The sequence below is a fragment of the Coturnix japonica genome, chromosome 2 (assembly GCF_001577835.2).
Source record: "Coturnix japonica isolate 7356 chromosome 2, Coturnix japonica 2.1, whole genome shotgun sequence".
Taxonomy (NCBI): Eukaryota; Metazoa; Chordata; class Aves; order Galliformes; family Phasianidae; genus Coturnix; species Coturnix japonica.
The window spans coordinates 131,418,804-131,442,511 of record NC_029517.1 but is presented as its reverse complement, the minus strand read 5'-3'; the positions used below and the strand labels follow the sequence as shown (position 1 = coordinate 131,442,511).

Sequence of the window (23,708 nt, the reverse complement as noted above, 5' to 3'; positions counted from 1 at the left end):
ATCATAGAAATAATTTCCACCAACAGTCTCATGTAAATTTCTTAGAAAAATCAATCTGGGAGTCGAGTTCATGCTAGGGAGTGCCCCAGTAAATATCTGCTTCAGTGTAAGGAGGAGATGAGGTGGCTGTTGCTTTGGACATGCATAGTGTGGTACAAAGGGATGGCATAAAGTTGATCATGGCTGAGACATTCAGGGAGGTGTTGGAATATGCAGTTGCCTCCCTTGTTTTACCTCCTAACACATTTCTTGTCTTTTCCAGTACATTCACCACAGCCCTGGAAACTCAAAGCGAGGATTTGGCATAGACTGTGCTATTCTGTCATGTCAGGTTTACATCTCCCAGATCCTCGTGGCCTCTGCCCTTGGTAGTGTGGTGGACGTGGTTGGCACAGTCAGAGTCATCCCCATGGTGGCTTCAGTGGGATCTTTCCTGGGGTTTTTGACAGCTACCTTCTTGGTGATTTATCCCGAAGTCAATGAAGAGCCAAAGGAAGAACAGAAAGGACTCGGACCTCCAGAGACAACTGAGGGCAACAGCACAAGTGCAGAGAAACCAACTGTCCTGAAACTCACACGCAAAGGAACCGCCACAATGGAGCTGGAGGGCGAGTCAGCTGTGTGAGGCCGCCGCTTGTTGCTCACCCACATTCCAGGGAGTGCAGGTGCAGGATCAAGAACTCTTCTATTTTCTTTTTTTTTTTTTTTTTTTTTTTTTCCTTTTTTTTTCTCCCCCCAGGAAAACAAATCAGCATCTTCATTACTTGTAGCAAAAACTGCAGAAGAAAAGGCAGTTCCATGCAAAAACCTAAATGAAGTTCTGTAGTCCTTATTAATATAGGTTTGAACAGGTAGCTGTGATGCTAATTGCTTTCTCTACAACTTAGAAATGTCATTGCTGAACACTTTTTCTATTACCAGCGCAATTTAGATTTCAGATAAGTTCTATTAACCTGCATGAGACTCGCAGTGTATGCAATTAGCAGTTAGAAAAATGAAGTTTTCGGCTGTTCATAAACTAACTGAAAATGGAAGCTATTTTGACTTACAGTCTCCCGCTGTTTATTTGTCTGAATATTTCCAGTCTCACTAGTGCAGTAGCTGAATGAAATGCTTAGACACCGTGATCAGTTCTTTTCATAAGCATATTGTTGGTCTGACAGCTACAGTTCTTGAACGTTAATTTTAGACGTATTTTTGTTAGTGCAATTTACTACAGAATTGTTTCATTTTCAAGGAAAAAAAGAAAAAAAAATAAGCAATTACTGCAGTTTCTGAGAAACTGCTGTGAATGCTGTCAGTCATACTGTTCAACAGCTACTACTCCCTGTTCTGCTGCTTGTAGGTGAGGGCATGATGTGAACCGTAGGTGGAAGGAGCAGCTGCTGGGAGAGGTGGTCAGCACTCGCAGGTTTTTATCACAAGTGCTGAATTTAATGAATGTCATTAGAATATGCTGTGACAATTTATAGCTGGGAGTTTTGAGTACCGGTCAGCTCTGGGGCTTTCTTGGCATTTAAACTTAATGATCTCTGGATGAAGCTGCCGTGAAGGAGGGTGTCCCTGAGGTCAGCTTTGTGGGACGGGTGTGCAAATTCTCATTTGGCAGAAGGAAGTCATTGCTTACTTGCACTTTTTTTGCTCCTTTAACCTCCAGGCTGGGAATGCAGCAGTCGGGTTAAAGGCACAGAGTCAGTACAACAAGGTGAACCGAAGGCCTACCTCTGTAACTTTATGGCATAGTCTGGTTGTATAAATATTTGTGTCAGAAACAGTTTTTAGGCCTTAAAATCCAATCCACTCACGTGTGTTGCTGTTCCAGTCCCCGTCTTGGAGGAATTGTAGGGCTGGAGCTCTTCTGAGCCGCTCTACCAATTTCATCAGCGCAACCTCCGTGCCCCTTCCTTGATTCAGGACGTGTAGCTGCAATGCAAAGACATTTTCTGTGAAGAGCTTAAAAGAGTTGAGCTAACCTGATTTACAGTTTTTATTTGGATTGCTGGCAGTGCCCCGGTCCGTGGGCAGACAAAGCTCAGAGATCCGGCAGCCACTTAAAGCAACTTGAGAAACTGAACTTCCAATCTGTCGTCTTCTAAGGAGCGTTTGTGATGCTGTTTTCCTCATTTTGGGGTGGACCTCCGGGCTGCAGTCAGTCCACGTGCTACAAACAGACAAATCACAGCTCATCGTTAAGATTTCTGCTGCCTCAAACTTGTGATACTACAGTACTTTAAACCGCATGTGTAAACCATGCTGCAATATAGTCCTTCAAAAGAAAATATATATATATATATTTCAAAATGAAAAGCAGTTTTTAATAAATTACTTGAATTGTCGATGTATTTAAGAAATGTATGTTTTGGTATATTTGAAGCTGGCACCCAGTTTTGGCTGGCGTTGGTGATGGGATTCCTGGTGACATACGTGTGTTGTGAGCTGAAGGCTGTGGGTTCGTGTGATGCCCTCTGCTAACCAAGGGTGACAGTGTTGTGTTTAGGCTGGTGGAATTCCGAGCACTAAAGTACATGGAATCACGTGGGACTTCTTTGTTTCTTTTTTCCAAGTGTCTCAAAAAAGTCTTTTTTTTTTTTTTTTTTAATTAAGGTGAATATTTTTTTATTTAGAACACATACTGTGAACTGTGTTCTGACAGGGGAATAGTACTACTGAAGAACGCGAGACCTTATTGAAGAAAGCAGTCGTGAGAAATACTTTAATTGAACTTCCGCCTTGAATCTTTATCATCTCAGTTACATTTAATATATTCTGGTGATATTCGTATATGTAGAAGGGATGCGTGTTGTATTTCACCCTATAACTGGCATTCGTGTAAAATACATGCTGAGTTAGTTAGGCAATTTAAAGTGGCTTTACTATTTTATTTTTAAAGCATCTTGAAGACTCTGCTTTTGTTTAAATGAACATTGTCAAGTACTCCTTATATGAACCTTATTTCTTGCAAGGTTCCACTATGCTTTTTATAGCTCTTCTGCTCGCTGCCAGCCTTACCTATTTCCCCACCACTCACAAGTTCCATTGATGGTGAATGTAGCTTCCAACCACCACTGCTCTGCACAGCACCTTTGTAAGCCAAGGTTTCTTTCACAGCGCAGCCAAGCTCACCAAGGTCCAGCTGCAAGGAGGGAGGAGATGCTGGTGTTCCCTCTTGCAGGCTGATGTTGCATGCGTTTATTCAGTTCTCTATGTCGTGGCAAGCAGAGAAGAGGGAGAATGACATTTCAGACCTAGAGAGTTTCAGTCAAAGGCAGAGCAGGTCCAGTTTGTCCCAGCCTTGTTTCTAGGAACTGACATTAAAATCCAGATCCGGGATTGTTGATGGCATTGTTTAGCGTGTTTGTAACACATCAGTATGCACACTGCTTTGTAGCAGGAAGCTCTATTTCACTGCCCTACAAAACCGAAGGAAATCATTATCCATTGTAAACACACCCAAAGCATTTGTAGTATTGCCAGAAGAATTAACTTAGGGCAGCCCCTGCCAAAGTATCTCCTCCTGTCCCTGGGCCAGGCTGTGGAAGCACCGCGCTCGCTTCCCCTGCGCTCACCAGGGATCGTCTGTGACATCTGTTGATGCAGAACTTTCTCTTGAGTTTGAGAACTTTCCTTTTGACCCTGGCGCTTCTCAGGGTGGAGCGGGCACTCGTTTATTTCTAAATGCATCCCTCACCCTTTGATACAGAACCTATTTTTTGTTACGGTGTAAATTAGCATGGCTTTACGTTTTCATTGCAGAAGAGAGCTTTGAAGGGGCTTTACTTAATTCCTGATGCTAGCAAGTATCATTGTTGCTTACAGTACTGTACAGTCCAACCTATCCTGCATGCTCCATCTCGTAGGACCTTTGCTGCAGTAGGTTTGTGGTTTCCTGGTTCCAGGTTGCTCTTACACTGTAAACAATATTAACGTCTTTTGCTGCAGTCTTGGGTGGCATGCAACGCCCGTACATGAGGCACTGTTAGAGCTCAGACTGCTGAGTGTTTCACTAATCGGCAAGCTGCACATCCTGAAGTATTTCAAATGAAAGCAGAGGAGCTCAAACCACACCGCTCAGAAGGGCACAAGTGGGGTTCGTACACCATCGGGTGACCACAAGAGTCTCACTGGGCTCAAACCGTTTGTGGCTGGCAATTACAGATTCCAGAAGCAATAATTTCTTAGGAATGTTTCCTTTCCTACTGCTTAGATGACTTTCATAGAGATTTATGACCCAAACAGGCTTTTTGTAACACAAATATGGTTATGTGGGCTAGCGCTGGCAGTAAGCAGTTATGGTAAGACATGGGTTGTTCATCACCAGGAGGGAGAAAGCCAGTACGTCCAGCAGAGGTTAGTGCTCCTTCAAACAGTGTCCTTTTCCCCTTTCATTTGGAGCCCTTCCCTGCAGTTTGAAATAATCCCTGCCCATGGTGAGCCTTCCTCATCCCTTTCCCATCTCATCCAAATGCCCTGAGCACTTGAATGACAACAGCACCAGTAATGATTATTGCCAGATACCTCAATAAAGCCTCAGCTCCAACATTAAAAACGCATCTGCCCAACCTGTGCTGAGCTTTTCACAGCTGTGGTCCATCTCCTTGCAGCAATGTGGGTTGAGGTCACACCTCCCAGTAAAGAAGCTGTGGTTGATAGCTGGGAAAGCTTCCTCCACGCTGGGCAGGCAGGCAGCCACGTCGCAGGGGGCAGCGGTGTTGGTGGGTGTTGGTGGTCACTCCTTGTTTCAGTAGTTTTCTCTAAATGAGAAGCTGGCTCGCCAGCCACTCTGCGGTTCAGTCTCTGCAATGAATTCTAGTTCAATCACTGAGAGTTTTTTTAGGTGTGAGTGTGTGTGTGCGTGTGTCTGTGTGTATATAGCTTCATATACACACTGTTTGGGCCAAAATACCATTGGTGGTTGTGTGCTCTTTGTCACTGTACTCGACAATGTTTTCAACTGAGTTCTTCCAGGTTTTCCCTCATCTTTGTCTGATGCAAGACGAGCTCAGCTATATATATCCTATTTAAATAAGTGAACTCCTGCATGATATTCCAAGCACATGTAGCAGCTTCGGCATCTGAAGTATCTGTTGTGAAAGAGAAGTTGGTTTTATTTGCAGCTGTTTTGTTCTTGCTTCCTTTTAATAGGCCAAATAAATGTAACGAACACCAAATGTTGCACAGAAATGTTATGAATGACTGTGTAGAAAATATACCAAATTGTATTTTTCTTTGCAGAAACTTTATGGTAACAGAGAGTCCTCTAGCTGTTATTCTTAAACGACAAAGCTGAACATTCGTGAAGTGCGTTGAAAATGGTCATTTTTAAGATGTGATGCTACCCAAAGTTTTCTGTTTCTCATGTTACATCCAGAAAAAGCGGTTTTCCCAGGGGAAAGCTGCAGGAGCTCAGCTACCAACTGCTGTTTGGCGTTAGAGGCTCAGCAGGCTGGGCAGTTCAGAAACTACGTTAGATAACTTTCTAAAGGTTCAGTTGTCCTTCTGCAATGTGGCTTCAGTCTGCACAAGCAGCAGGGTCTGCTTGTTCACATATTCAGTTTGTTATGTGATTTCAATTGGAGTTCCAAGGAGTGGTCTGCATTTGACTTCTTCTCCCTGTCCTTCAGCCTTGCTGTTCCTCAACCTGGAGATGGGTTTGAACTGGATGAAAATTATGGCCATTTATTGGCAAATGTTTTTCTTCAAAAAAGAACCAAAACCAAACAGTTTCTTCTCAAATTGAAAGGCTTTTGCTGTGTTTTTGGCCTGCTAAAGCTTTACAGAAAGGCCACGATACAGCCTCAGTTCAGCATTCTCTGACATGTTGTCCTTAAACTTTGGAGTTGGGGGTAGACCTCTGTAAGCAAAGCCTTCCTTGAGCAAATCACCCCTCTCTACTCAGTGGTAACCAAACTGTAGTAAACAGCCCCCAAACCAGAAAGACTTCTCTATTAACAGATTGGCAGTTCTCAGTTATTACTCTTTATTCTGATGTAACATGAACACTAAGCCCTTTCGGTAGCCAAATGACCAGCTTGTTTTAAATGCCTCATATTAATAGAAAGCTGCATTATAGGCATCTCATAGCAGAAAAAAAAAATAAAGAAGAAGAATATTTAGTTCCTGTGTGAACTGGCCGTACGACAACTACTTTTTTATCAACTTATTAAGTTGGGGCACTATAATAGCTCTTGCTGAGTTTAGCAATGTTTATAAGCATGTGTTAAACACATAACGTTAAGTTTTATGAGGAAAAAGGGATAAAGAAAAGTAACGTCACAGATGAATGTTTGAGTGCGTAGACGGCATAACGTATGTATGTTTTTTATTTCCACACTGTTGAGCTTATTTTCTGTTTTTAAGGTTAAAACAAGAAGTTGTTGCATGAGAACTGTTTTATTGTGTTCTGCACTTTCTGTTCTTTTTGTATAATCTTGATTTATTTTTTTTCCCCATTTATGCATAGAAAACAAAATCAATTTAGAAATATTCTATTCCACGAGACATTGTGTTCCAATCCGTTGTTCTGAAGTTCAATCTTAATAAACATTTCAGTAAGAGTTTGTGGTTTGCATTCCTGTGTTGTTTGTAGGGAGCTTGGGTGGAGGCATTTAGTGTCAGCTCCATCACTTGGAACATTTGGGTATACCTGGGGAAGGAATACAGGCAAGAAGAGCAAACTGCCGCAGCCCAGAAAGGGAGTTTAGGGGTTTTCCCTTAGAACCTCACCCCTTTTTTTGTCCCCATATCCATCACCAGCCTGCAGTGCTTGATGGAGAGGTAACACCATTTGCCAAGGAAGAAACAGGGATTTAGGAACCCCATGCAACAGGTTAGGGTGCTCAAGCAGCAAGGGGATATCCCAAGGGGATAAGGGCATATCAAAGAGAGGAGGGAACTCGGGACAGCAAAAACAGGCAGGGGGCGTCCATCCCACAGGGAAACACTCCCTGAGGGGATTCAGTGATGAAAGAAGCATCAGTACAGGAGAAAATGAACCAAATCCAAGGGTGACAGGCAGTGGGGAAAACCAGGTGGGCAATCCTTCAGCATACATCCAGCATCATCATCTACTTTGTCCTCAGTCCCTAAATGGAATCTGACCCAGTCACAGACAAGAACTGCACTAAAGCCATACAGCAAGTGATAACCAGCACATGTGCTGCGTCCTGGAGCAGTCATGAGGGGAGTGCTGGGAAGGGCAACCATGGGAACATTGTGGCTGAATCAATAGAGTGACAAAGGCAAGTCAAGTCACAGCAGCAGTGCTAAGACGGTTTCTGCTTTTTCTCCCCTGCTCTAAACGTGTGAGGTCAATCATTACTGTTGAAGAAAGAAGCCTATCCATACAGCAGTCCTACAGCAGCCCATGACTACAGGCTGAAAGGCAAAAGAAGTAGTTTCCTACCTCACTGCACAGCCCACGCGGGAGATTACAGGCAGAACACAACAGCCAGACTTTCCAAGCAGCTCCTACCTCCGCAGTTCATGCAGGCTATTTCTAGAAGCAAACACTGCCACCCCTCGGCCTGAAAAATCAACAGCAGAAAGGAGTCGAACAAAAATTAACCTTGAACTGCAGCTGGCTTCCATGAAGCAAGCAGTGCTTCAACAAAGCAGAAAAGGAAAGAATGGCAGCACAGGAGAAATTCGGGGGTTGACATTACAGCTGACCAGTCCCAACAGCAGCTCAGCAAGAGAGCTCATCAGAGTGCAGCATCTCTTACAAAAGTGGCTTCCTAAAGCTTGGAAGGTCTTTATCCCCACTCAGGAAGGCAGTTAATTGGTTTTGAGTGGACATGGACAGAGAAGAGCCAAAATCTCTCCAAACAAGTGCAAATTTGAATACTGGGGTCAGAATTCCTCCCTCTGTGCCTCCCCCCCCACCAAACAGCAGGAAAAGAACAAGTGAACTGAAAACTGAGCTAAACCCAAAAGCCCTATTCCTGCAGGTTCACTGCCATGTCTGTAACACGGGAGCAAAGCAGAAATAGTAAGTGTAACATACCTGAGCTTTGTCATCACATGAGGAGAGGCAAAACAACATGGCACTGTCCCCCAAATCAGTCATACTTGTATCACTGCTACTCCTGCCCTCAGGGATGACCGCTGAAGGATCTACGTCCCACCTGGTTTTATCAGCTGTGGTTAAACTGCACTGCTATACGCTTGTGTTCACCAGCCATAGCAACAGATGGTATTAAAGAAAGCAGCATTCTGAAAAGGAGCCATCTAATCAATAAATTATGTTGCTATTCAATAAGAAACATCATAAACTTTCTAGAAGAGTCCAAGCATAAAAAAAAAAAATGGCATTTTCTAGTTTTGTCATCTGACATTTACACAAGCAGGGTACCAGCAGAGACAGCAAAGCAAGGTCCAAGGAGTCTAGCAGGAATCAGACAGGCACTGGCAAACAGGCTGCAGGAGCTGGGTACGTCTCTGCAATAGCTGACATTTCCTCAGCAGCTCAGGTCCCGTGTGTCTCTGCAGAGAGAACATAATTACTTTCACCTACCACCAGCAGCCAGACAGCTGCCTGGGGAGGAAACAAGGAGTCTGGGAGTTACAGATGAGGGGCTCAAGAAGGAGGACACATGAGCAGCAGAAGCTGTTTTTAGAAAGGAGAACGTGCAGGGAGAAACACAGGCAATTTTTCTCCTTAGCACAAAGAGGTGATGCAAGTCAATGCAAAGAAAACCAAATCATAGTTGTTGTATTGTGCACTACGTTACACAGGAAAACAAAGAAAGGCCAGAGTATCAATATAGTGTTTAATAGTCTTAAATTGAAAAAAAATACTAAAAAAGAGGTCAAATTACAATTACCATCACATAAAACCTTTCATCAGTACACTGAAAGATCTGAAGCATTAGATGCAGTGTACTTTCAGTAGTTTCCATTTCTATCAGGCCTACAGTTTCAGTTTATATTTGTTAAAAAAGTAGCAGCCCTGTTGTTCCTTCTGTTTGTAATAACTTAAATATTGCATTCCACTTCACTCAGCACTGATACAAGTAAAACTACTCTGCAAAGATTCATTGTTTTACTTGTAGGTGATTTAGTTAACAGTAGAAAAAGTACATTAGGAAGTGATCGGGAAATGCTGCTTGAAAGAACCCCTTAGAAGGCAATTTGATAATGCCTACTTCAGTAGTTAAGGCATATTTTGGTGACTTTAAAGGTTCTATATTAAATGTCAGCAGTTCCTCTGGTTACAGAAATGGTGGCTGGAAGGAGGACCAGCAGAGATTTGTTTGCACAGTCACTAAAAAAGGTTGCTTCCAAAAGCAAAGTTAATACATATAGGACTTAAAAGTATTGCAGATGGGGAAAGAAATGTCAGTTTCATAAATGCCAAGTGCTGTGCATTGGTTTTTAGGAGAACAACATTTCAGAACAATATCCAAGTATCCTGTTTTAGCAGCAGGACATTTCCAGTGCTATCAAGAAGAGTCTGCCTGCATCTACCTTTTAAATAATACAGCACCATAAATATATACATATAGTGATAATGGGCAGTCTTCCCAGCTAATTCTAGCTGCTAGTTCAGAAAGATAAATACTCAGCATTTACATTAACTCAGTGAATCAAACAAATCCATTGGGGTGTTTTGTTTTTGGTTTGGTTCTGGGATTTGTTGATTGTTTGATATCAGTGAACTTTTCCAGCTATTACATGCAATGCTGAGACAGAGCTCCTGTGGAATTACTGAGCCTATCCTCAGCATCTTCAGCTGATTTAATGCAGCCTGCATAACAGACCTGGCCTGTAACTCTGATCCTTCACAACAAAATATGGTTAAGTTTAAAGCCAGCAATCCCTCCCTATTCACATTTCCATTTCTTTATCAAACACGCAGATGCGATACAAGGTACAAGGAGAGATTCATTTCAAAGCTGATTTTCAGCAACAATGTAGCTACCTGAAAATAGTTCAATAAATACAAAAATAACACTGTCAGGTGGCTGAAACAGAAGCAAAATGCCAGAGTAACCAAGGCCTGAGGTCTTTTTTCCAGCACAGGTAGACATATTTTGAATCACTTCAACTATTCAACTTTCCAAATGGCAATTTTCCCTTCTTCCCTTCCAGCACCACTGAGGACGTATCTGTCCTCTGCAGAGCAAAGAGCCTTTACTGTATCGGCGTGACCAAACAACTCTTTCTCCACAGTTTTCTTCTCAGCACTGATCACGTAGATCTTCCCTTTAATTTTGCCTTGCGACGTTCCTCTGCTGCCAACCCACATCTGGAGGAAAAACAAAACAATACTTTTAGATCCATGAAGTTTTAAGAGATAGGGTTTTCCTTTGCTACTGTAGTAAAGTACTAATGTGATATTCAAGGTGTAATGTGAGAAGGCTCTGGGAAACTTCATGATTTCTCCTACATGACACACCCAGAAGCACACATTGCACCAGGCAGCACTGTGAGTGGGAGGAAGCCAGCTGCCTTAAATAAGAGTTAAACATACCCAGCTTTGATGTATCTAAAGCTCTTCTTTTGGACATGTATTAGCTATTTACTTATCAGTTAACCATAAACACATCCATGTGGTATCACAACTACAGTCATTTGCACAGCTACTGATACTACCCAGAAACAGCAGGTACACAGCTGGAGGCCAAAAATGACAGCCACTCAAGATAGCTAGGTAGGAAATGCTGGCCCTTTTGTTTCTGTTCAGCTAGGCATGCAGTATCTAAATAAAAAGGTCATCGATGAAAATAGACAAACAATAAATGCCAATTAGCATGCCTATTAACCTTTTCCAAGGTTTAGTCTTGGGAGCCCTGAGATTAAATATCAAGGGACCTAAACTTTCAGCTTCTACCATTCCCTGAAAATGTCAATGGCTAATAAAAGTCACCAGGCATTTAATTACTTGTGAGATTTTTTTGGCCTGACATGCATTTTGGGGTACAGTCACAGCATACAGCTGTGGTAGGCTATGAATTAAAAGAAAAAGCAATGTTTTATAGTAATACATTGGCAAATAGTCTGCAAGGAATCTAACTAGTGAAAGCCTGTGAGAGCTGTAAACAAACAAAGCTTTAGTAAAGAATTCTACAACAGATGATAATAAGTCCAAATGTCTCTCACCTGATTTTTGACTTGTATCATGCAGGTAATCTCAGAGCAATCTTGAAGATGGATTTTTTGAGGTGTGCTTGAAAAGTCTCTGGTGTTCCAGATATACAGATCACTGCTCCCGGAGTAAGATGCCCACACTTCATTTCTCTGAAGCACAGAAAGTCACGTTTAACCTTAGCATTGCTGACAGCAAGCAAATACGTAATAAGTAACTACATAGTTGCTAGCAAACCGCAACCGCTTTCTTCACACCATATCAGCAGTTCAAATGTATTACCTCAGGAAAGAGCTGGAAGCAGAAGAAATGTGAACACACATCCTTCAGGTGATGCTCAATTTTCATTTGTAGTCGAAATTCGTAAGTTGACATTACAAATATGCAACTTCCAGTACCTTCAATATTAGATAAAGTGTTATTAGCAGAAGTACCAACTCCTGACACATCCATAAGCCCTGAACAAAACTGGCAAAGTAAAATGGATGCATCTAACAGCTGTCTTATTTCTCAATCAGTAGTGACATCTTAGAGCCTCTTCCTGTTTTTTTATAGTATCTATTTCTTACTTCTGTTTTCCCCCAATGCTGGTTACTATTTTGCAGTACAAACACCTATTAAAGTCCAAAACTAATGCAAGAAGGGATTCCTTTGCATTAGGGGATCCCATAGTTAGGTTCCCTAACACACAGCTCTTCTCATTTACAGAACTGAGATGAAGTTCTCAAAAATTAAGAAGTCAGAATACCAAAAGCAACTTGCAAACATTTACCCCTCTTTAGACTTCAAAAGAACTTTCTCAAAGCTTTCCATTTCAATCCACAGGTATTGCCAGGGGAGGTCAGGCAAACAGTGTAGGCAGGGGTCACATCTTGTAGCAGAGGCAATACTCTCAGGAGAGACTCAAGCTAGCTAATTAAGTAAGAGTTTTGGAGGCCTCACTTACAGAAGGCTGCATTAACATCCCAAGTGGGAACTGAGGGTGAAACATCACATGTGCAAAGTCAGAGTGTGAGTTTAATGTATTGGTCTGCCTTATAAGACAGTGTTTTTATTTTTTTTTAATTATTGAGGAATTAACTTACAGCACCACAGTTGGTCATTGTGAAGCTTAATAGAAGTTAGGTTCTGGCAGGGCAGCTGAAAAGCACGGTTAACCTTCAGAGTGCTGATGTTCCAAGCAATCACTGTTCCATCTAAGCTGCTAGAGTACGCTTCACTGTTGATATAGATAAAAGATAAAAATAGTATGTTGTTCATCCACATCCAGAACAAAATTCATATGGAAGAACTTGCATAATCACAAGTTTTACACTAAGCCAAATCCCAAGTGGGATTTGGATCCCAAGAAGGCCAGGTGCCATCATTTTAACAGTAAGCATCTAGCCATACTCAGCTATTTCAGTGACTGTAGTCTTGAACAGACGAGAGCACACTCACTCTTGTGCCCACCAAAATGCTTGAGGAAGGACCTACATTTTTCCTCCCCTCACTACATTCTACATTGCTGGCTCTAAACAGTTGCATTTTGCTCATCACAGCTGTCTTGGGTCCTGTTTTGGGGTGTCCAATTCCATTATTTTAGTGTAAGTACATTTAAACAGCCAAAAGCAACTTCTGAGTTACAGTCAAGCATCCACTGTCTATTGGAACTAATGTATTCTGGCACAGATACTTTTGATTAATCTTATACTCTAAAGACTTTACATCACTGGCAGCACTGCAGGCTAATTGAGACATCTAAGTGAACTAGAGCACAGATTACACCATGGTTGAGGAGTTAAACGCAACAAAAACATCCCCTATAATTTTCCTGAGCACTGCTGCCTTTTCGATTCTCTCTTTTCCTCAAGGCAGGACAAAAACATCTCAAAATCTTTCTTTGCACCTGAGAAAACAAATCCTGCAATCCCTTCTACCTTTGACATTTATTTTCTTCAGAGAACACCTTTTCCAGAATGCCCGAATGACACCAAAGCAAATTCCCCCTCAAAACCCTGTGCTGCCTGCTGCAGCACTAGGAGAACTGAGGCTTGACTCTGGTCTATCACAGAAAGTTAACAGGTTACACTATTCAGTTATTCCCTTCTCAATGCTACCAAAAGATAATAAGCATTTGCTCTGAACAAAATAAGAAATGTACTATTTCCTTTAAAGTCACGCAGGGTAAACCCCAGAGCATGTGGTAAAAATCTGGTCAACAAAGCACTCAAAGCAAAAATGAAGTGGTCTTTAAATTGCATCTCTACTGATTTGTAGAGCTGGATGCCACCAATTCCCAGCTGCTCTACTTCTTGCCTGGAAAAAATATTCCTTTATCATCTTTGTTCCAAAGTACATAATGATTTTTTATTAGAAAAGAAATACTTAGTTTACAACACACAATATGGATGCTACAATACTAGACAAAGTGAAGTCTGACAATAGCAGGATGAGGCAAATCAGTCACAGGTTTCCTACACAAATTCTTTCCTTGGGCACATGTTAACTTTTTGGTTTTACTTCAGTCATATAATTCAAGACCCACACTATGTCACTGGGATCTTTATCTGGTCCTTTGCTAACTGCAGGGTAAGTTTCCCAGGCTGCTGAATACTGTTCAAGCTACATAACATGGCTTTCTATTTAACCACAAGAAGATTCTCCTTAACATTCATGACTCTTCCAGTCTCTCACATTTTCTTGTAGATGCATTTTTAAGAAGAAAACATTGTGATTAAATATACCTGGGTATTCCATTCTTCTTCTCCACAACTATGTCGGTAATAGCAGAACGGTGATCATTTAGTTGCTTATTACAAGACATACTGTGAGTGTTGATTATATAAATAATGGAGTCTTGAGAACCAATCCATACTTGACTCTGTTCTACCATTACCATACAAGTCTGGGGAGAAAAAAGCAAGATTAAATACTATTCTGAAGAAAAAAATAAATCACTTTTAAAAGTAACATAGGAAAAGGCTACGTTATGAAGTCACAGCTTTCTGGTGATTACAGTAAGGGATTAAGACTCAGCACTTCAAGTATTCATTCTTTGCTCAACTGGAAGGAGAAGGAGGACAGATTGCTTTGCTGAGTTTAACTTTCAGTAAATAAGATTAATAAAGTATCTTGGTAATTGATTTAAACCTGTGCTTCCTGGTTTAAACAAAGTAGATGTTATAGATGGTGTTAGTCTTACCAGTTTACAGCGGCCCATTCTGAAACAGTGCTGTTGAATAGCCCAGGTAGATGCATCAAAGACTACAACTTTCCCTTCATTTAAAGCACACCATAGTTTCGGATGAGCATTGTCAGGTCTTTCTGAAATCTCAAGATGCCCTAGAAACAAAGCAGAGAAGATGAGAGAAGAAAATAAAACACTTATAGAGATACGTGGAAAAAACATTAGAGGAGGAGCACCATCCTAATGAAATGCATCTGTGTTCTGGAACTCATATCTCAGGTTGCTCAAGTACCAGGAATTACATGTGAAATTAAGTCAGGAGATAAGGAAGTGTATGAAATTAACTCAAATTCACATCCGCATCCAGATACAAGTGCTTTTTTTCTTGTTTTAAGTATGATCATTTATTTATCCCCTCAAAGATCACTAACTGTGCAGATTTGCTCTTGAAATAAATCAGGATCGTGTAACAAAGGATGTTTATTTCTAGGATTTCTTCTTTGCTTTCTGGATAAATGCATGTATTGAGCAGGACATACACCAAGATCTAATGAGTTCTTAGTGCCTCTGAATCAGAATCCCTACGCAAGTCATTTCTCATAAGTACACACTAACAGCGCACTTCTCATTTTCATGTGAGAAACCTGAGGTGAAAGCTTAACTTTATATTCAGGTTGAAATCTCATTAAGTGCACATATGATTGCTCTGAAAAATCAGACAACCCAAATTAAGCAGCTAAAATGAAATGAAGCTTTTGCCCCTGACATTTTTTTTTTTCCTCCAGAGCATTTTCAATTAGAGAGATGTAAGCGTGTCTAATATCACACAGAAGATCACAGGGAAAGTAATAATGCCTTCTTTGGGGATGGATTTAAATCACATGGGATGAATACAAGATCACATACTATACAGTGGGAGTCACAGAAATATAGATCTGGCTGGGATTTCTGCACTGTGGTTCGACTGAACACTCCTATACAACTCTACTCAAAATGAACAGTGAACACTGATCAGTCCTGGAATATCATTCTTTCACCCTCCTCAATAAACAAGGTAGAAGACTTAATGGCAAATCGACACATTAACATATAATTGAAGACAATTAAAATGCATAGGATGGCAAATTAAGACTGTGAAAGCTATCTTAATACATCATTGTTCTTAATTTCAATAATTTCCTGGTTTAGTATTCTATACACAACCAAGGCCTGACAGAATGTGAACAAGATCAGGCAGTCATAATGCCAGGTGTTAGGAGATAACATTTTATAGGCTAATTAAAGTTAATACAAAGAAATACATCACCTTACCTGGAGTATAAAGCAAGACATCTATTGCCTGTGGAAATGTCTCACCAGCTGATGGGTTGATCTTGTGCTTTAATGTCTCTGAGGTTGTTTTGGGGATCATCATAGGCACTAAAATAGGTTTTTAAAAGGTCATGAAGTGCATATCTGAGCCTGAAACAGATCTATAATCCTCACAAAATAATAATTATGCACCACTTATTCCCATTTTTCCCCTCAAACTTTAGCTGACTGTGAAAGTCCAGGCACTACTTAAGTAAGAGAAGCATGCACATATCCAAAAAACAAACACAAGAAAAACCCACCCGACACAGAAACCTATACTGATATATCAATATATTAACTAAGCAAAAATAAATATTTAACAAAGCATGGCAACCAAAGTGCAATAAGACTATCATCATCTTATATCTCTACAGATCATCACTTCAAAAAACAAACTAATCAGAAAAGGCTGAAACAGAGGACTGAATAGCAGCAGGTTTTGTAGCATTGTTATATGACTGACCTTCACTCTTCATCCTGTCAAAATAAGACAGCTTAGAGGCTGCATATATGGCTTTGGAGGACTGCAGTGCACCAACGACAGCATCCATCAGGAGAACATTTGTCAGTGCTTGCTGAATATACTGAGGATCCTAAAGAAAAACAAATCTTACTGTAGTTCACTCATTACTCATTATTCTTGCATGTCTCCATATTCAACCACCGTAATGCAAGTTAGCTTAAGCACAAGCGCTAGTCAGTTGCTTTCCTGGAGCATAACCCATGCTACTGCAAGCAAACCCCACTATCACATCACTTTTCACTCCAAAGCAAGGGCATAGAGCAGGGAGCCAAGAGCTACAGTTAATTCATTGCACTGAAAGAAATTCCAAGACTGATATGTGAATTACTTAGAACAGAGACAGAAAGCACATACTTCACATTTACTCAGTTGGCTGTGCCCATTTTTATACCTTGTGATCATCCGCCATTTTCTTTCCAGCCCACATTTCTTTCACTATCAGGTACCAGAGATCACACTCAGTTTTAAGGTTAGCTTCAAATACTTGTTTTTTATATATCGTTTCAATCCTCAGAGTAGGTATTCTCAAAAGAAGGAAGGCTACAGTTGTGTTCTTAACATCCTGGAAACAAGAAAAGCAAGGAAGGTATACCATGCAGTAACAGCTAAGATGCAGTATTAATCCTACAGGATAACTTTCTTTATTAATATTTATTAATATTTCAGTTGTTCATACACACTGCTAAGCAGAAATGGTCTACTAACAGGTTTTGTGAAAGCAATAATCGTTAACAACATCACCCAGACTTCACTAGAGAGTGGATACAGACTGGTGCTCTGACACTGCAGTCAAAAAAGTACATTTAACATTCATGTTATCATATTCCTATGGCTCTGCGTAACATACTTTGTGTCCTTCTGTAAATCTAGAGGTTGAGGACTCAACACCATCCTAGCACCCAGCACACATCCACCTCTTCAAGACCTCTAATCATTTGTGAGTTTCTGATTTCAGAGTCATTTATTACAGCTATTACTGAGACAGTCTGACTTTCAGCAGAATGGAACATGGCTTGTCATCTACAGAATCACAGGGGCTGGAAGGGATCACTGGAGATAATCTACTCCAACCCTCCCCCGCTGCTAAAGCAGTTCCCTATAGCAAATTGCACAGGAGAGTGTCCACGTCAGTTCTGAAAATCTCCAGAGAAGGAGACTTGATAACCTCTCTGAGCAGCTTATTCCAGGGCTCTGTCACCCTCAAAGTCAAAATTATTCAAGAAAATGACTTAATGCTCACCTCTATATCCCTGAAAGCAGCAATATGGACGTAGCCAGGATGTCCTCCTTCAGTCAAAAGAAATAAGCGCTTTTGGGTCAGTGCTATTTTTCCTACACCATAGTTAGTTTTAACTGAGCAAGATAATTTGTAGACGCATTCATTTTTATCCAGATGTTCTATTACTGCTGGTGGCAGATTCACCTCTTGAGCTTCTGCTTCAGTTTCTTTCCAGTAGTTGTAGAAATCTCGGAATGTTTCAGGATCAATTTGTTTCTGCTGCCCTAAAAATGTAAAAACCTGTTTAACGTGAGAAATTATTATACAGATTTAAATAGAAAGATGGTTTTAAAAAATTCTGGCTTTGAAATTGCACTTCCAGCAGTAAAATGGATAAGAAGAACTAGATGAGCACTACTAAACTGAATACTTCTTGCCATGGCATTCCAGCTCTTAATTCCATACAACGCAAATACAGGACATGCTTACCAACCCGGGATAAAAGCCAGAGTTACAAGAATTAATGTAAAGACTAGGAAACAATCCTTTACAGAAAGGATAGTTAAGCACTGGAATAGGCTCCCCAGGGAGGTGGTTGAATCGCCATCCCTGGATGTGTTTAAGAGCCGTTTGGATGTGGTGCTCAGGGATATGATTTAGCAGAGGGTTGTTAGAGTTAGGGTACTATGGTTAGGCTGCGGTTGGACTTGATGATCTTCAAGGTCTTTTCCAACCTGGGTAATTCTATGATTTTATGACTTCAGCAACAGATATTCCAAGTACTTAATTAATTATTCTAAGAATTCAAGTGAGCTTGGATAGCAGAATCTCAAACAAGTTCTTGTGAGTTGTATGCTATTTTTGGTATTAAAAAAAATATGCTATTTTAACTGGTGTTGAATCTTTGTGGCCATAAAATAGAATAATGACTGCAGTAAGTAGGTACAGAAATAGAACTGAATGGTACTTTATAAAAGCACTCTTTTTAGAAATCTATCACAAGATTCAGATCTCATTCACATGAGAAGAAAGTTCCCTCAAACACAAACATAAGCTCTCCGTTTGCTATGATGGTGATTCAATTTAATTGTAGCCACTTGAATTCAGTATTTTGTTAGTTCTTTTCAACAGTCTGCCACCTCACCCAATTATTTAGTGGTTTTATAAGATATTATCCATTAGCAATTAGGACAGTCTTACATTCAGTTGACTCACCTTAGCCAAAGCAGAACTGTACACCATTAAAAAACAAAATGAATAAAAACTACCCCATGAATTCAATCTGAAAAAAAATAAGTTGTATGCTTAAATATAAGAGGGTTCTTCATCCCTTATCGTGGACACAGGTACATCCACATACCTGTGCATACACACACATATACAACTTGTACACATTCAACCTACTCTCCGCACTTAAGTTAAACCAAAGCTCACATACTAAGTTGACTAATTATTAGAAGCTGGAGACAAATTTCCTTTTATCCTAGTTCATAAAAAACAAAAAAAGCTTTAAATTGTCATCGTGTCAATGTAGATGATCACTAAAAACATACCCTCTACCCACCTACGGTTAAGGCATCAAACAACCGATGTATGGTGTCTGTGTCTCTGACAATCCCAGACTCCTGGATTCGCTTCACAAAATCATCCAGTTGCATGTGTGTTCTTGGCAATTCAAAGTGTTTTACATGGTCATCTATTTTTGTCACTTCCCTTTGTTGTTCCATCACTAGGCTTATGAGCCTCTTCAGCTCAGGCTTGCGGTCAGCTTGAAAACGCTCAGAAGGAGGCAAGGTTTCCACAATTTTTCTTACAAGTTCAGTAGGGAAAATTCTTAAGTCTGTTTTATCTAGGTTCTGAAAGTCAGAAAGTGCATTTAGTAGTTTCCCTTGCATCAAGCTAATAAGTCCCCGGAGGTAGAAGTACCTTGCCAGCAATGCTGAATTATCAGGTGGTAAAGTATTTATAGCTTTGCTGAGATGGTTGAAGAATTCTGTATAGTAGGAGTGAACACAGTGGCTCATCAGAGGAAAATGAATTTCTGGGATTTTGAATGTACTAACTGATTTAGAGGGCTTTTCCACAGCTAGAAGTGAAAAAAAGAAGGTACAGAAATTAGTAAAAGCATGGATACTTTTGCAAGCAGCTGTACTATAAACAAAAAGAATCCCATCACAGGGATTTCTTCAATTAAATTGCATAAAATTCCTTAAGATTAGAGTCATGCTAAGGACACAAACATGTTTCTATATACAGCCTTCTTAAGGTCAGAATATTCCCCACTCTGATAACATCCCTTCTAGAGAATACATGTAACGTTTCTAAGACGTAAATATTCACACACACACACACACACACATATATATATATATCTTTATGTAATGCATAAAAACATGCAGATAAAACTACACATGGGAGTAAATCCATATCTCCAGTTTGAAAAAGACTTGCTTAGTTACACAACAGTAAATCCAAGCATATATTAAAATGCAGTATAGAAACAGACATAAGGTTGGTAAGGACAGTAATCACATCCTTATCCTTTGTGGTACAGCAGAACTTAATGCAGAATACAGGCTGATTTAACGTGCAAAGAGAAGCACAGAGGGGCCCCAGCAGAAAATGATCCAGCTCACCAGTTCCTTCCTGCATCTGAGACTGTTTTTGTGATGATCATTCAGTGACATCACACAGAACAGAAAAGACACTGTATTTGTTCAGCACATTCTTCACTCACCAATGCCTGTCTCTATTCTTCGAAGTGAGGATTTTCTAGTAGGGCTCTCTGGCAGTTTGATATCTTGCAGATTAGGCATACTGATTACCATACGTCTATTAATGATGTTCTGTGAATTAAGTCTTTTAGAAGCCATTTTCTCCATAGTAAGTCTTCTTGGAGTACGAAACATCATGTTGAATCTGAAAAATAATGTAAAAATCCTGTAACTAGTTTTAAAGTTCTGCATACATTCATACACTAAATAACTACTTAATACTATGAAACTGCAAGAAGAAAAAAAATCAAGTTATAATCACAGTGTCGATTTACAGTTATAATAGCTGTGACTGGACGCATCTATGTCACTCTCTCACAGTAAGCTTAATAAAATGACCCATTAATTAGTCACATCTTATTCGTAGGTAACCTAATCTCATACTAACAGTCAAAAGGTCTTTTATCACTGATATCACTTATCTCTGATATAATTCAGAAGAACAATAAGCAACGTGAAAAAGTTACCTATCCTCTTCAGACTGGGTGCTCAATTCAAGTCGAGCAAAAGCATCCATCTTTCTGTTCAAACGAGCCTTAAGAAAAGAATGAAACATGAAGGTCTCCAAAACCTGTGAGAGACAGACTGGTTAGCTGTGGATCACTTACAGGTTAGCAGCACTTTTTGAGCATTTTTATCATCTTAGAAGGCATGCAACTGCAAACATTCATTTTAGTGATCACAAAACACAGAAGTAGCCGACTACAGCAACAGAACTAACTCAGCTTTTAGTCACCTTCTGCGTTTGCTTAGAAGCAAACAGTAACCTCAGACCACCTTCCAAAAGATGAAAGCACAACAGAAAACATCCTCCAGAGATGCTATTTTACAAATTTCTGCTTTACTTATTCTCCAGTAGATGGCATCTTTTGTTTCCTGTTGTATGCACAGGAGATGACATGCTTCAGGAACAGAGTCCTTTCTAAAGGTTTTTAAAGGTAAACAATTGAGACAACACCAGCTGTCACTAGGCAACGCTAACACTGTCAATAATGCTAGATAGCAATAGCAATTAGTCAAGTTGAAGATCTTGGATTTTGGCTTGCTTTGTTGCAAAAGGATTTGCCTAGAACACTGTAGATGATTAGATGCAAACCTTTAAAAGATGTAAATTCTGCTTCTCAGATATACAACAGTTCAACTAACTGAAGGTTAATATTACACTAATTAACTGTGCAAGCAAGTTTAATGTAAAAATAATAGTCTCAATTGCAAGGATGAACATTTTTTTTCAACCTTTGCACTTCTGAGCTAAGTACTGCAGCACTACAAGAAACTCTGGCACAAATCTGTCTATTCTCAGCCTCTTTCCAACCCCAATCCTTTCTTTTTTCTGTTCTCACTTCCTTTCTCATTACTTCCCCTCCTCACCCAAAGGATCAGTGAGTCTTCCACCAAAGGCACTGAGAACTGCTCTATGTCTCACAGCCTTGTGATCGAGCCTTTTAACAAAGAAATCACACCCATTCCATTTCCTTAAGATATATAGAGCCACTATTTTAAAAGCATACTCCTGCAACAGATCCTCAAAGGAAAACACATCTGTATTCTTCATAGACATCTGTCTCACTGCACACTGACAAAAACTAAATCATTTGGGAACTTCAGAGGGCTTAAGTCAGGCTTACACTAACAGCAGGATCAAGGTAATCATGGCAGTAATGAAAAGAACTTCTACACAGCTGGAGGGTTATATACTCCAATATTTTGGATGTAGCAGATGGGCTAGGAAAATCTAGGTGGAGATTTTAAGCCCAAGAGGCTGTAGGAGTGCCTCTGAGCCTGGCACAAGGCCATGTGCTATTCATGTCTCATTTCATGGGCTCTATAAAAGTAAGCCACAGTTAGAATACCTGGTAAATCATGTCAGCTCTATCAACTCGTACCCCACATGCATCATAATGCCACAGGATCTAAGGACACAGACCATCTGACCCTGTACACATCCTATATCCCAACATGAGCAAACTGGCACTCAGTGCCTGCAGCGTGCTTTTACTGTCGTGCACTGTGGGTATAAGGGGTTCATGGCCTGGAGCCAAACAGGCACCATCAGCTCCATGCCATTCTGCTCAGGCTTCAGATAAAGCAGGTACTTTGACTTTGAGCTTTACTGATCATCTGATACAGGTTAATTTCATGCTGGATAAATGAATCTAATTTGCTCTGAAATAACGTATCTCGCACTCCAAAGTGATGTCTGCTATTTTATCTGTTTATAGTAAACAACTGTGAAAGCTGGTGAGTCAATAACACTACAACAGACCAAACCATGACTATCCCATTAATTTCTGACATTAATTCTTAAGTACAGATCAATAACAGAATTACAACATATTTAACACTGAACTTACTTTTCCATAAAATGGCTGATCTCCTATTGCCCTTGTTTTCAGAAATTCTTCACTGTTAAACACTCTGTGTTCATAATTTAGGTGGTCTTTTACCTCCCTGGGGATAAAATAAGTAAAAAGATAAACATGCTTGGAGATTTGTGAGTAAACTGCCCTTTTGCTGCTGCAGCAGCCCACTAGTACTACTCTAGTAGTAGTTCTAGTATCAGAAGGCAAACAGTTTTAACAAGTCTGAGTTTCTGAAATAGAGGAAAAGAGCGCAGACTCTTACATGAAGCCAGGCTACCTGCTGTGACTGCCACTTCCCATCAGCAAGTTCACTTAAGAGGTTCAATTTCAAGAACCCATGGAGGGGAACCTTTATATCTAAGTTATGATCTGACTCCAGTCCTGAAATAGTATTAATATACTGAATCACAGACAAATCATTTGAAGCGTTATGAAGATGAGCATTCACATAGGTAATCTGGAAAATATGATCTGGCCTCACTTATCTCACTGCACTGCATCTCTAAAGTGCATGAGACATTATAGATAACCTCTTACTGCACTCTGCAACTCTGATCCTCAAGCCAGGAATAAATGATGATTGTGTGATGTCTAAAGAAAAACAGTTATTGAAATAAACCAGGAAGCTTTATAAAAACCTGACTTTTAGTATGTACATGATCACAGCAGGTAGAGGCCTTATGCCATCCCTGGAATACCAGAGTGCTATATTGCCAATCTTCAATAGACCAGTGACGTAAGCCTATAAACAGCTTATCAAGCCATAGGGGTTCAGGTAAATGGTGATTATTACATGTATATATTTCTATATAATTATGTATAATTTATCATGGTTTTCTTCAAACACAAAACTTCCATGCACACAAAAATACCACACTGCTTCACTGAAGAGAGTAGCACTCAACAACAGAATTGCATCAGAGATTTACTTTCCTTCACTCCTGGACGGTGGTAGATAGAATGTTAGAAGACAGAAGAAACAATGCTGAAAAAAAGAACACAGAGAAAGTTTGAAGGAAAAGAGATAGAAAGCAAGAAAAGAACCAGTTCATCTGCAAAAGTGTTATTATATCAAATAGCAAAGTATCGGTTCCTTTTTTGTAGCCTTTTTTGTAGTTTAGTGGTTAAACAGTTACAATGAAATTCACCAAATCCCATAGTGGTGACACACCAGGTTGTAAACACATTTCATGCTCCAGATCCAGCTGTGCTATCCGCAAC

At 40.1% G+C, this 23,708-nt stretch overlaps 2 protein-coding genes across 7 annotated transcripts in view; one reads left to right on the top strand and one right to left on the bottom strand.

Moving 5' to 3' along the window:
- SLC45A4 (solute carrier family 45 member 4) overlaps positions 1-6,554 on the top strand; it is a 64,129-nt gene extending 57,575 nt beyond the window's left edge. For 4 of the 5 annotated variants that reach the window (XM_032442925.1, XM_015856394.2, XM_015856395.2 and 1 more), the window contains one exon: positions 263-6,554. In XM_032442925.1, coding sequence (XP_032298816.1) covers positions 263-625 — 363 coding nt within the window. In that variant the 3' untranslated portion in view covers positions 626-6,554. The remainder of the gene's footprint in view (positions 1-262) is intronic. The other variant, XM_015856393.2, reaches the window with a different exon arrangement.
- The window catches only part of DENND3 (DENN domain containing 3), a 38,664-nt gene continuing 16,184 nt past the window's right edge, over positions 1,229-23,708 (bottom strand). The window contains exons 10-24 of one of the 2 annotated variants that reach the window (XR_004306298.1): positions 22,479-22,575; positions 20,592-20,695; positions 20,088-20,269; positions 18,915-19,436; positions 17,372-17,634; positions 16,523-16,693; positions 16,072-16,201; positions 15,567-15,674; positions 14,271-14,410; positions 13,813-13,973; positions 12,172-12,305; positions 11,369-11,484; positions 11,101-11,238; positions 7,403-10,246; positions 1,229-6,643 (exon numbers count right to left, since the gene is read on the bottom strand). Coding sequence is in view for 1 of the 2 variants with exons in the window: in XM_032442924.1 (XP_032298815.1) it covers positions 10,046-10,246; positions 11,101-11,238; positions 11,369-11,484; positions 12,172-12,305; positions 13,813-13,973; positions 14,271-14,410; positions 15,567-15,674; positions 16,072-16,201; positions 16,523-16,693; positions 17,372-17,634; positions 18,915-19,436; positions 20,088-20,269; positions 20,592-20,695; positions 22,479-22,575 (2,467 nt within the window). In the remaining variant the exon portion in view is untranslated. Of the gene's footprint in view, positions 10,247-11,100; positions 11,239-11,368; positions 11,485-12,171; positions 12,306-13,812; positions 13,974-14,270; positions 14,411-15,566; positions 15,675-16,071; positions 16,202-16,522; positions 16,694-17,371; positions 17,635-18,914; positions 19,437-20,087; positions 20,270-20,591; positions 20,696-22,478; positions 22,576-23,708 lie in introns of both variants that reach the window. The other variant, XM_032442924.1, reaches the window with a different exon arrangement.